The sequence below is a fragment of the Macaca nemestrina genome, chromosome 1 (assembly GCF_043159975.1).
Source record: "Macaca nemestrina isolate mMacNem1 chromosome 1, mMacNem.hap1, whole genome shotgun sequence".
In the NCBI taxonomy this organism is placed as follows: domain Eukaryota; kingdom Metazoa; phylum Chordata; class Mammalia; order Primates; family Cercopithecidae; genus Macaca; species Macaca nemestrina.
Window position 1 is genome coordinate 81,338,867 of NC_092125.1, and position 11,565 is coordinate 81,350,431.

The 11,565-nt window shown below is 41.1% G+C and overlaps 1 protein-coding gene across 16 annotated transcripts in view; it reads left to right on the forward strand.

The window, feature by feature from the left end:
* Positions 1-9,544, forward strand: part of LOC105478099 (dispatched RND transporter family member 1) — a 212,086-nt gene extending 202,542 nt beyond the window's left edge. For 11 of the 16 annotated variants that reach the window (XM_071081029.1, XM_071081053.1, XM_071081037.1 and 8 more), the window contains one exon: positions 3,812-9,542. In XM_071081029.1, the coding sequence (XP_070937130.1) occupies positions 3,812-7,396 (3,585 nt within the window). In that variant the 3' untranslated portion in view covers positions 7,397-9,542. Of the gene's footprint in view, positions 1-3,811 lie in introns of all 16 variants that reach the window. The other 5 variants (XM_071081065.1, XM_071081066.1, XM_011735101.2 and 2 more) reach the window with 2 other exon arrangements.
* Positions 9,545-11,565: the final 2,021 nt, after the last annotated feature.

Below are 11,565 nucleotides of genomic sequence, written 5' to 3' on the forward strand. Positions count from 1 at the left end.
ATTCTTGTTTTAAAGAGGGCTACAGAGCCCTTGCTTTTTCTTTTCTCCCTAGGCTCCCCTTAAATGTTTAATACATAGGGAGCTTTGTTACGCAGGGAGGAGGGTCCAGCAATCAATTGAACCTGGTATTAAGGGCTTAATTTTCCTCCCTTTTGTTCTTTTCTCAGCTTCTTAAAATATCTTCAACTTAGCCAATAGTTTTAAAAGTTAAGGTATCATTTAAAACTCTCTGCTGGTTTCTTCTTTTTCTCTCTTCTCTTCCTTTACCCTCTATTTTAAGTCAACTCCACCCCTGCCACTATCTAACTAGGGAAGTGCACAAAGACATGTTATAACCACATAAGCACAATGGTTCCCCTAAGCACCCATCTTGTGAATAACTAGAATTAGAAGGGCTATATTCCTCATGAGAGTTATAAGAAGTTGCTTCCACTAACTCCATTTTTATTTTTATAAACTTCAAAGATTTTGAAATTATTCATATGAATCCCTCTTCCAAAAATATGGCAAAAACATATCTGTTCTGTGTGAAGACATGCCTGCTTTCCAGTCTCTTCAAGCCCCCATAATATAATACATGCTTCTGTGTTTCTATATCTCAGTCACATGTGACTAAGGTAGTGCCATTGTCACATCACACTTACAGACCTGGGTACTTGCTCTGTAGGTCACCATAAGCCCTTACATATAATACCATACTTCTCGCTTTGAATTACAGTTATTTATGTTTGTGTCTGATTTCCCTGCCACACCGCGAACCATTTGAGAGGAAGGACAACTGTGTCTTACTCATCTTGTGTAGATGCTCAGTAAATTTGCTTTTGAATGGATGAATAGATCGAGAACATATGACCGTACTCCCTAAAAGTATAGACAATTCCTTGAACTCCATTCCTTTAAATTCAGTGCTGGCATCCAACAAAGGGTAGAGAAAACCAGTCATGATGTCTTTTCTCTGTCCTTGTTTCTTAACCCGTATGCGTTCTCGAAAACTGGTTTCCCAAAGGTTGAACATCAATCAGTACCATCTTTCAATTGGAGAATTGGCTCCCCAGTGACTTACTAGCACTTGTTTTTAATAGCAGCCATCAAAATAGTATTTAGTCTGTGTTTATAATGTCTAACTTCTTAATCTTTGGTCAACTATACACATCTAAAAATGTGCTATTATTTGAAAAGATTATTCAAGGACAGAATTCTATGCTTTCTCTCCCAGTTTTACTTGGCAACTCCATGTCCTTTATCTTTGACATTTGATTATTTCAGCAACTACAGGTCATTTTCCTTCTAGCTGATAATGGATTTTCACAATGGATACAGTTCATTTTCTTCCATCTGAAAACTGTCAGACATTGGGGTTGCATTACCTTTCATTCAGTTCATCAAGCTGACCCTAGTGGTTTGTATGTTACTTCTTTGTAAGGTAAAACTGGTAATCTGCCATGAAAACCAGTGAGATGCCATTCCAGGGTTTCCTGTTGTTAGGTGGTTCATTTTTCCCTAAGTTAGCATATGTGAATGTTTTTACCTGGAAACAGTCAAGTATGAATTATCCTAGTTTATGGGACATCTACGATTGTTCCTCAAAAATGAGCTTTAAAATGAAGCCTTTGTTAAAGTAAATATTATTTTAGTACATTTGAACAATAACCTTTTGGGTTCATTTTTCTTTACCCTCAATAGCGTTATCTTTAGAAAAACAAACAACTTTTTATTATGTAAATCCTCCAGCATATACAAAAGTAGATAAATAGTGTAAGGGACTGTCGAAATAGGTCACCCAACTTCCACAGTTCTCAACACGTGGCTAGTCCTGTTTCATCTACACCCCACCCCCACAGGATTAATCCCAGGAAAGTATCCTGGTAAACAGAGTTCAGGGATCATAGGTAACTTGGTTCTTGGGTAAGTCCAAGTTCTAAAGAGGTGATTCATGCCAGCTGCTGCTCTACTTTGAGAAGACATTTCAATATATGATTGATAAAGCCTAGTTTAATCAAGGTAAAGAGTGTTTTTAATCCTACTAGAAAAAATAAATACTCACTTCCTCTTTGAACTTTGGAGTTTCTTGCCTGTAACAGCCTTTGGTAAATAGAGATGAGGGAAACTGATAGGACCAGGTCATCTTTAGTTCTAGTTCTCCTAAAGAGAACTCTCTGGTCAGGCTCAGGAGAAGAGGAATATTTCTTATTCTCACCTCAGAGAAGAGGGGCTACTCATCTAATTTACAGAATGGAATGGTACAGACTTTACCATAATCTAGCAAACCAGTGATGGAACAATTTTTCAATTTTTTATAACAATAGCCGTAAGATGGAAAGCCTTCTCCTGGAACAGTGTTTTAAATGAAATACTTTCCACACCAAATCCAGAATTATCATACTTGCTAATATGCAGCAGGCCCTCATTTACCAAAAGAGAAAGTTCTCCAAAAAAGGATTTTTGCCAATTTGAATAAACTTTATGGAAGAAATAATTAAATTCTTCAGCATTTATTTTATTGTATATACCAATTTAAAAATCAGATATAAATCATATTTTAATCTAGAAACATTGCCCTTTTCTACTCATACTTCAGGAAACAATTTTATTCTAGACTTTTATGCTTCTTTTTTGGAGATGGAGTCTCACTCTGTTGCCTAGGCTGGAGTGCGGTGGCACAATCCCAGCTCACTGCAACTTCCGCCTCCTGGCTTCAAGCGATTCTTCTGCGTCAGCCTCCCATGTAGCTGGCATTACAGGCATGCGCCCACCACGCCCAGCTAATTTTGTATATTTAGTAGAGACGAGGTTTCACCATGTTCGCCAGGCTGATCTCGAACTCCCGACCTCAGGTGATCCACCCGCCTCGGTCTCCCAAAGTGCTGGGATTATAGGCGTGAGCCACCGTGCCTGGCCGATGCTTCTTGACATCAGCACTTTTGATATTACTGGGGTCACTTTTTGATTCACCAAGCAGTTTTTGTCTTAATCTGTTTGGGCTTCTGTGGCAAAATACCTCCGACTGGGTAATTTATAAACAACAAAAATTTATTTCTTATAGTTCTAGAGGCTGAGAAGTTCAAGATCAAGGAATTAGCAGATTTAGTCTGGTGAGGACCTGTTCCTCATAGATGGGGCGTTCTATGTGTCCTCATGGACTCTTATAAAAGCACTACTCCCATTCATGAGGGCTCCTCCCTTGTAATTTAGTCACCTCCAAAAAAGCCACACCCCCTAACACACTGGGGATTAGGTTTCAACTTGAATTTGGGAGAAGCACAAACATTCAGGCCAAAGCAGTTCTCTAGGGAATATCATCTTTGCTTCTAACTGTTGATTGAAATATAGTACTTTAGTCACCAACAATTTCATGCTGATAACCAGAATTTTAGGCAAAACCACAAATTTGTATCAATTGTACAGTTGTTTTCTTCATCCTATACAGGTACATACCTAAGCTGCACAACCTGTCCACTTCATTGCTTTTTAAAGTGACTTTTAAAAGTCTTGTTGACTAAGTAGGTGTTAATTTGATCTCCTTTTGTAAACAAAACTAGCATTGGTTGAAGTTGTTTCACACTTGCATGTCATCCCCAAACAGTAGTTTTTAATTCAAAATAAAGTAACCTAAAGGGCATCCTGTAACATGAGGCCATTTAGGGGGAAATTTCACCCTGTTCTCAAACTGATTCCTAATTTAAGAGGATAATGATTTAGCTTTTGTAACTTTCCCTGTCCCTCAAGGTCACCTTAGTGCAGACCTTTCCAGTTGTGAACGATTATGAACCAATTTAAACTGTAGTCCTTCTGCTTGTCTCTATCTCTGCAGATCAGATCTCACCCCCAGTTTGGTGATCTCTGCCAGAGGACCACTGCTGCCTCCTGCTGCCCCAGCTGGACACTGGGAAACTACATCGCCATTCTGAACAATAGATCGTCCTGTCAGAAGATAGTCGAGCGAGACGTCTCTCATACCTTGAAGCTGCTTCGGACTTGTGCCAAACACTACCAAAATGGCACTCTTGGGCCAGACTGCTGGGACATGGCAGCCAGAAGAAAGGACCAGCTCAAGTGCACCAATGTGCCACGCAAATGTACCAAGTACAATGCCGTGTACCAGATCCTCCATTACTTGGTGGACAAGGACTTTATGACCCCAAAGACGGCTGACTATGCCACGCCAGCTTTAAAATACAGCATGCTCTTCTCTCCCACAGAGAAAGGGGAGAGCATGATGAACATTTACTTGGACAACTTTGAAAACTGGAACTCTTCTGACGGCGTGACTACCATCACCGGGATTGAGTTTGGTATCAAACACAGTTTGTTTCAGGATTATCTTCTAATGGATACTGTGTATCCTGCCATAGCCATTGTGATTGTCCTTTTAGTCATGTGTGTCTACACCAAGTCCATGTTTATCACTCTGATGACAATGTTTGCAATAATCAGTTCTTTGATTGTTTCCTATTTTCTCTATCGTGTAGTATTTCACTTCGAATTTTTTCCTTTTATGAACCTCACTGCCCTTATTATTTTGGTTGGAATTGGAGCAGATGATGCTTTTGTCCTGTGTGATGTTTGGAACTACACAAAATTTGATAAGCCTCATGCTGAAACCTCAGAAACTGTAAGCATCACCTTGCAGCACGCTGCCCTCTCCATGTTCGTCACCAGTTTTACCACTGCTGCTGCCTTTTATGCTAACTATGTTAGCAACATTACAGCAATCCGATGCTTTGGAGTTTATGCAGGGACAGCTATTTTGGTGAATTATGTTTTGATGGTCACATGGCTTCCAGCAGTTGTTGTGCTGCATGAACGGTATCTTCTTAATATATTCACTTGCTTCAAAAAGCCCCAGCCCCAAATATATGATAACAAAAGCTGCTGGACAGTGGCTTGCCAGAAGTGCCACAAAGTACTCTTTGCCATTTCAGAAGCATCTCGAATTTTTTTTGAAAAAGTATTGCCATGCATTGTCATTAAGTTTCGCTACCTTTGGCTGTTTGGGTTCCTTGCCTTAACTGTAGGTGGGGCCTACATTGTATGTATAAATCCAAAGATGAAACTGCCCTCACTGGAGTTATCCGAGTTCCAGGTGTTCAGGTCGTCTCATCCTTTTGAGCGTTATGATGCTGAATACAAAAAGCTTTTCATGTTTGAACGTGTTCACCATGGTGAGGAGCTCCACATGCCCATCACAGTAATCTGGGGCGTGTCCCCAGAAGACAATGGCAATCCACTAAATCCCAAGAGTAAAGGGAAGTTGACGTTAGATAGCAGTTTTAACATCGCCAGCCCAGCTTCCCAGGCATGGATTTTGCACTTCTGTCAAAAACTGAGAAACCAAACGTTCTTTTACCAGACTGATGAACAGGACTTCACCAGCTGCTTCATTGAGACGTTCAAACAGTGGATGGAGAACCAGGACTGTGATGAGCCTGCCCTGTACCCATGCTGCAGCCACTGGAGCTTCCCCTACAAGCAAGAGATTTTTGAACTGTGCATCAAGAGAGCTATCATGGAGCTGGAAAGGAGTACAGGGTACCATTTGGATAGCAAAACCCCAGGGCCGAGGTTTGATATTAATGATACTATCAGGGCAGTGGTGTTAGAGTTCCAGAGTACCTACCTCTTCACACTGGCTTATGAAAAGATGCATCAGTTTTATAAAGAGGTGGACTCATGGATATCCAATGAGCTGAGTTCGGCCCCTGAAGGCCTCAGCAATGGTTGGTTTGTCAGCAATCTGGAGTTCTATGACCTCCAGGATAGCCTCTCCGATGGCACCCTCATTGCCATGGGGCTTTCAGTTGCTGTTGCATTTAGTGTGATGCTGCTGACAACTTGGAACATCATCATAAGCCTTTATGCCATCATTTCAATTGCTGGAACAATATTTGTCACTGTTGGTTCTCTCGTCCTGCTGGGTTGGGAGCTAAATGTGTTGGAATCTGTCACCATTTCCGTTGCCGTTGGCTTGTCTGTAGACTTTGCCGTCCATTATGGGGTTGCCTACCGCTTGGCTCCAGATCCCGACCGAGAAGGCAAGGTGATCTTCTCTCTGAGTCGCATGGGCTCTGCGATTGCCATGGCTGCCCTGACCACCTTCGTGGCAGGGGCCATGATGATGCCCTCCACAGTTCTAGCGTACACCCAGCTGGGCACCTTCATGATGCTCATCATGTGTATCAGCTGGGCTTTCGCCACCTTCTTTTTCCAGTGCATGTGCCGGTGCCTTGGACCACAGGGGACCTGTGGTCAGATTCCCTTACCTAAAAAACTACAGTGCAGTGCCTTTTCCCATGCCTTGTCTACAAGTCCTAGTGACAAGGGACAAAGCAAAACACATACCGTAAATGCTTATTTAGATCCCAGGGGCCCCAAATCTGAACTGGAGCATGAGTTTTATGAATTAGAACCTCTGGCTTCCCACAGCCGCACTGCCTCTGAGAAGACCACTTATGAAGAGACCCACATCTGCTCTGAATTTTTCAACAGCCAAGCAAAGAATTTAGGGATGCCTGTGCATGCAGCTTACAACAGTGAACTCAGCAAAAGCACTAAAAATGACACTAGCTCTGCCTTGTTACAGCCCTCTCTTGAACAGCACACCATGTGTCACTTCTTCTCTCTGAATCAGAGATGTGGCTGCCCAAATGCCTACAAACGCTTGAAATACGGCCCGCACTCTTGCCAGCAGATGGGGGACTGCGTGTGCCACCAGTGCGCTCCTACCGCTAGCAGCTTTGTCCAGATCCAAAACGGCGTGGCACCTCTGAAGGCCACACACCAAGCTGCCGAGGGCTTTGTGCACCCCATCACACACATCCACCACTGTCCCTGCCTGCAGGGCAGAGTAAAGCCAGCTGGAATGCAGAATTCTCTGCCTAGGAATTGTTTCCTCCAGCCAGTGCAGCACATTCAGGCCCAAGAAAAAACTGGCCACACCAATGTACACAGTCTTCAGAGGAGCATAGAAGAGCATCTTCCAAAGATGGCAGAGCCATCATCATTTGTCTGCAGAAGCACTGGATCATTTCTCAAAACGTGTTGCGACCCCGAGAATAAACAAAGGGAACTCTGTAAAAATAGAGACATGAGCAATATGGAGAGCAGTGGGGGGACTGAAAACAAGGCAGGAGGGAAAGTGGAGCTGAGCTTGTCACAGATGGATGCAAGTGTGAACTCAGAACATTTCAATCAGAATGAACCAAAAATCATATTTAATCATTTAATGGGGGAGGCTGGTTGTAGGTCCTGCCCAAATAATTCACAAAGCTGTGGCGGAATTGTGCGAGTGAAGTGCAATTCTGTGGACTGTCAAATGCCAAACATGGAAGCCAATGTGCCTGCTGTATTAATACACTCGGAACTTTCTGGTGAAAGTTTGTTAATAAAAACACTATAATAAATACAGCATTCAATTCAGAACCAGTGCCTCAGTTATTCTTTTAACATGGAAGTAAAATCCAGAAGCTTAGAAAAGAAGCCCAAAAATACAGCAACAAGCGTGTTTCACATTAACAATTATAGAATATTTTTATATTCCATAGGAACAATAAACTTACAAATCTGCTGAGTGTGTTAGGTTATTAGATTGGATGATTGGCTAATTGTTGTTTTTTGCATTTATGCCCAGCTTGAAATATAGAAATATAGAAATATTTATATATTTATATCTCTTTCTACACTCCCACTGCAGTGAACTGGAGGTTTAAAGTTTGAATTAAAGTTTCTGTTCTCCTGGGCCATCATATTCACCTGGTATCCTCATTCTAGTGTATTTTGTGGGCAGTGATCAGGACTTCCGATCGCTCAACACGAATACTAGGAATTGCTCTAATTTTAATTGAGCCACTTCATTTGGGATCCAAAAACTAAACAACATTAAAATTTACATTTTTGGTGAGGCTTCATGTAAAAAATCAATTGCCAAGCACCTTAATAATGCATCCCACATGTCTGCTTCAGTAGACTTTACATGAAGCCAAGAACACACTTATATCCACACCAGTGTCTTTTCCACTTTAACCAAAATGTACAGTTGTTCAGTTATTTTAGCTGTTAACCCAGGAGCCATGAGCATCATCTGTGTCAGGCCACAATTATGTTAGAGGCACAGAAGGAAGGGCATGAATGAAGAGATGTGATCACACAAAACAGTGCTGCACTTCCCAGGATACATTGCCTGATGCCAGAGACAGATCCAGGTCAGGTGAGCATTCAGAGCAAGGGAACTTGGATGAAGTCTTGCTTCCAACTCTGCCCCTGAGGGGCCATGTTTAGAAGGCTTCTTTCTCCTTTGTTAAAGAGTGTCTCAAGACACGTAAGGATTATTTTCTTGTGCAGCTAACACCTGGAAATACTGAGCCTTCAGGCAGCATCTTAAATGACACTTGTGTATCTCATGTTAGATCAGTCGACAGTAATTGAGCTGTTGGAGCCTGCTTTCTGGATAAGGCTTCAGATGACAGCCGTCATCATAGGGTGTCATCTGATCCTTTGTGCATTCCAGCCCCATCCTGGAAGTGTTCCTCTGCATTCTGCTTCCCTCTGGAGTTCTACCTCCAATTTGGTCCTCCAAAGAAAACAGTGGAAATATTTGTAAATACAATGTTCCCTCCTAACGTTATATTGGTTATTTTCTAAGAATAGTTTTCCAAATTAGATCTGCATGTTATTCCAGGGCCTGAAAAAAAAGCTGTCAGGAGCAGGAAGGGATCTTATGGGTCATTGACTCCAGCCCACATCCACTAAACCACAGATTTGTTAAGTAACTTTCCCAGCTTTTGCTTGAACACTCCGGTGACCAGTAGCTCACTACATGTCTACCTTGGTTGAACCGGAATCTGTTGTCCTGTAGTTTTTCTACCAGTTTGTCCTCATTCTGTTCTCTGAAGTGAAAGCAAACATCCCTCCTGCTAACATTCGCAGTTCACTGAGTTCATCCCGTGAACACAGATTGAGCATCTCCGCACTGTGTAGCTGAAATACACAGACCCTGATTACACTGCAAGGAGGAGGACCAGCCCCCAGGAGCATGGATGGCACTCCCGCTAGTTCACACAGGGATGGAAATAACTTTTGCTCAAGTATTACAGCCAACTTTCAGGCAGCATACAGGGAACTAGACCCTCTAGGTATCTCACGTGTTCTGTTGCTAAGCTGCCTCTCCAAACCAGTTAGATTTTTTAACACTGACATTCAGGAATTTATGTCCATTCCCATCGCACTTAATTCTGTTAGATAAATACGAGATATATGGAGGAGAAGCAACACTTGAAAACAGGACTCACAAACCCAACACTAGAGTCTTTGATTTCCCTCTGAAATGTGTAACCACAAAGTTATGTGAAAATTTAGTGGCCCAAAAGCACTTTTTTCTTGGGCACACACACAGATTGAATTTAAAGGCATTTAAAAAAAAAAAACCAATTTGTTTACGGATGACCTAACCTGTAAGACTTTCAGGTAAGCTAAGTGTCATTTGATTTGAAAATGAAGACTAGAGGGAGGAGGGGGAACATCCTATGTCTTCTCCCTGGGTTCCATCAGGGAGGCATGGTTACGGTGCACCTTGCCTGCTCTGGCTCCAGGGGGCTGGAGGGGCCTCCCCCATCCCCCAACCCCCATCCCCCATCTCTGATTAATTACCCTGAACTTTGAATGCAACAGTGAACCCTTTTCACATTTGTTTCATCTCCAGATTTGGGACTTTGAATTGACTATGTTTTTCGCAAATGGATTTCTTTTTTTAAAAAAAGTATTTATTTGCTGGGGCTAGAAAGTTTTAAGATTTTTTTTTTTTTTTAATTCATTACTGGGCAGCAGAGGATCACTGTTTCTAGTAATGTTTCACAAAAAATGTCATCCAATCTTCTAGATAATTTTCAAAACAGATAAGAGGTTAAATTATACATAGGGAAAAGATCCCTTTCCTCTGTCTGTGAAATACTTGTAACTTGGAAGGTATTTGGTTATGGAAAGAATTTGCAGACTCACTACAACAGAGAACATCTCTGAGGTTTGAGTCCATGTTATCAAATTTGTTCCTGACTTCCCTGCAAGGTCATTTTTTAAACCCCTATTTTATTGAAAAGTGGAAGAGGCCAAGAGCAAGGATTTTGTCACAGAGACAAGCTGTGTTTGAAATAACCACACCGCTTCATCTGTGTGTATTCATTTCTTGTGTGTAATTGCTGTAAAATGCACATCTTCCTAGAATAATATTCTTTAAAGGTAGGCTAAGCTGCTATTAAATGTTATTGTAATAATCTATGCCTGAGCTTCAATCATTCTAAATTTTTAAACTTTTGCATGGGGGTGATGTGAAGAGTAGTTTACAAATGTGATCTTCCAGGAGATTAGGAAATGTTCCCGGTTCCCATTGTCTCACATGGAAACCATCTTTCCACCAGCAGTTAGGATAGTTTCTGAATGAAATAGCAGCAAACAGTATCTTTGAAAACAGCTGCATCTTTTCACTTTAATGAGGAGAGTCATTTTAGAAGAAAAATTAAACCTATGGTTTAAAAAAATCCAGACTCAATTGAGATTTTTTCATAAGGTTCAAACATAATCACAAAAATAGAAATGTGTTGAAATCACAAGCGGATTGTTTTTTATGCAGAAGAAACTATCACGTCCAAATACGCTGGATGCCATAGTGGAGCTTCTTGAAATTTTTGCTGGCATTTAGTTTATCTCTAATTATTGTTACATTAACCTACTTTTTTTGTTAGACATTTTCATTAATGTTTGGTTTTGTACACTAAGGTTTCATATCTTTGCATTAAATATAAAAGAAAAAAGTAACGAATATGGAAGGTTGATTAGTGGTATCTTGTGCCCTTTGTTCTTAACAGTGTTTTAATTGCCTTAATTTTGGATTTGCGTGTGTGTGTGTGTGTGTGTGTGTGTGTGTGTAAAGAAATGATGTCACTTCTCGTTTTGTTAGCTTTGTAAACCAAAGGGTGCTCGCACAAAAACAACTAAGTAATCAGGATCAACAAGAGTTTCCATCAGATCCCCTAAACCATCAGTTAGAACATGAAGTTGACAATACAGGGGACAACTAGGACACAGTTCAGTAACTCAGTGGAGCCTGATGGGTATTTGTTGCATATAAGTATGCTTTCCTGAGATTCTGGGGCCGTGAGTGCTGTTTTAAGTTTTAGGGAGGGGGACATGAAATACAGCAATGATGGTCTGCATTCAGAAGTCAGTCCAAGAAGGAGCTTTTTCTAGCTTGCCTATTCTTACGGTTTTAGGTAACCTTGAGAACCATATACTTTTTTTTTGAATAAGAAGATAAATCAGTGGCCCAAATTATTCAGAATGATGCTGCAGAAAACAGGTTCCCTTCTTAAGGGATTTAAGCCAACATTTGAAATAACAGTCAACACCTCTGCTGCTCTCATCTGACCCATACAATGACTACACTTCTTGACTTTGTACTTCCTTTAGTGACTGTGATATTCACGACCCTGGGACAATCACAGTGAAATAGTTCAATTCCATGTTCTTAAATCAACTGCAATAACTAAACTTCAACATTTACATTTTCAAATCTCTTTT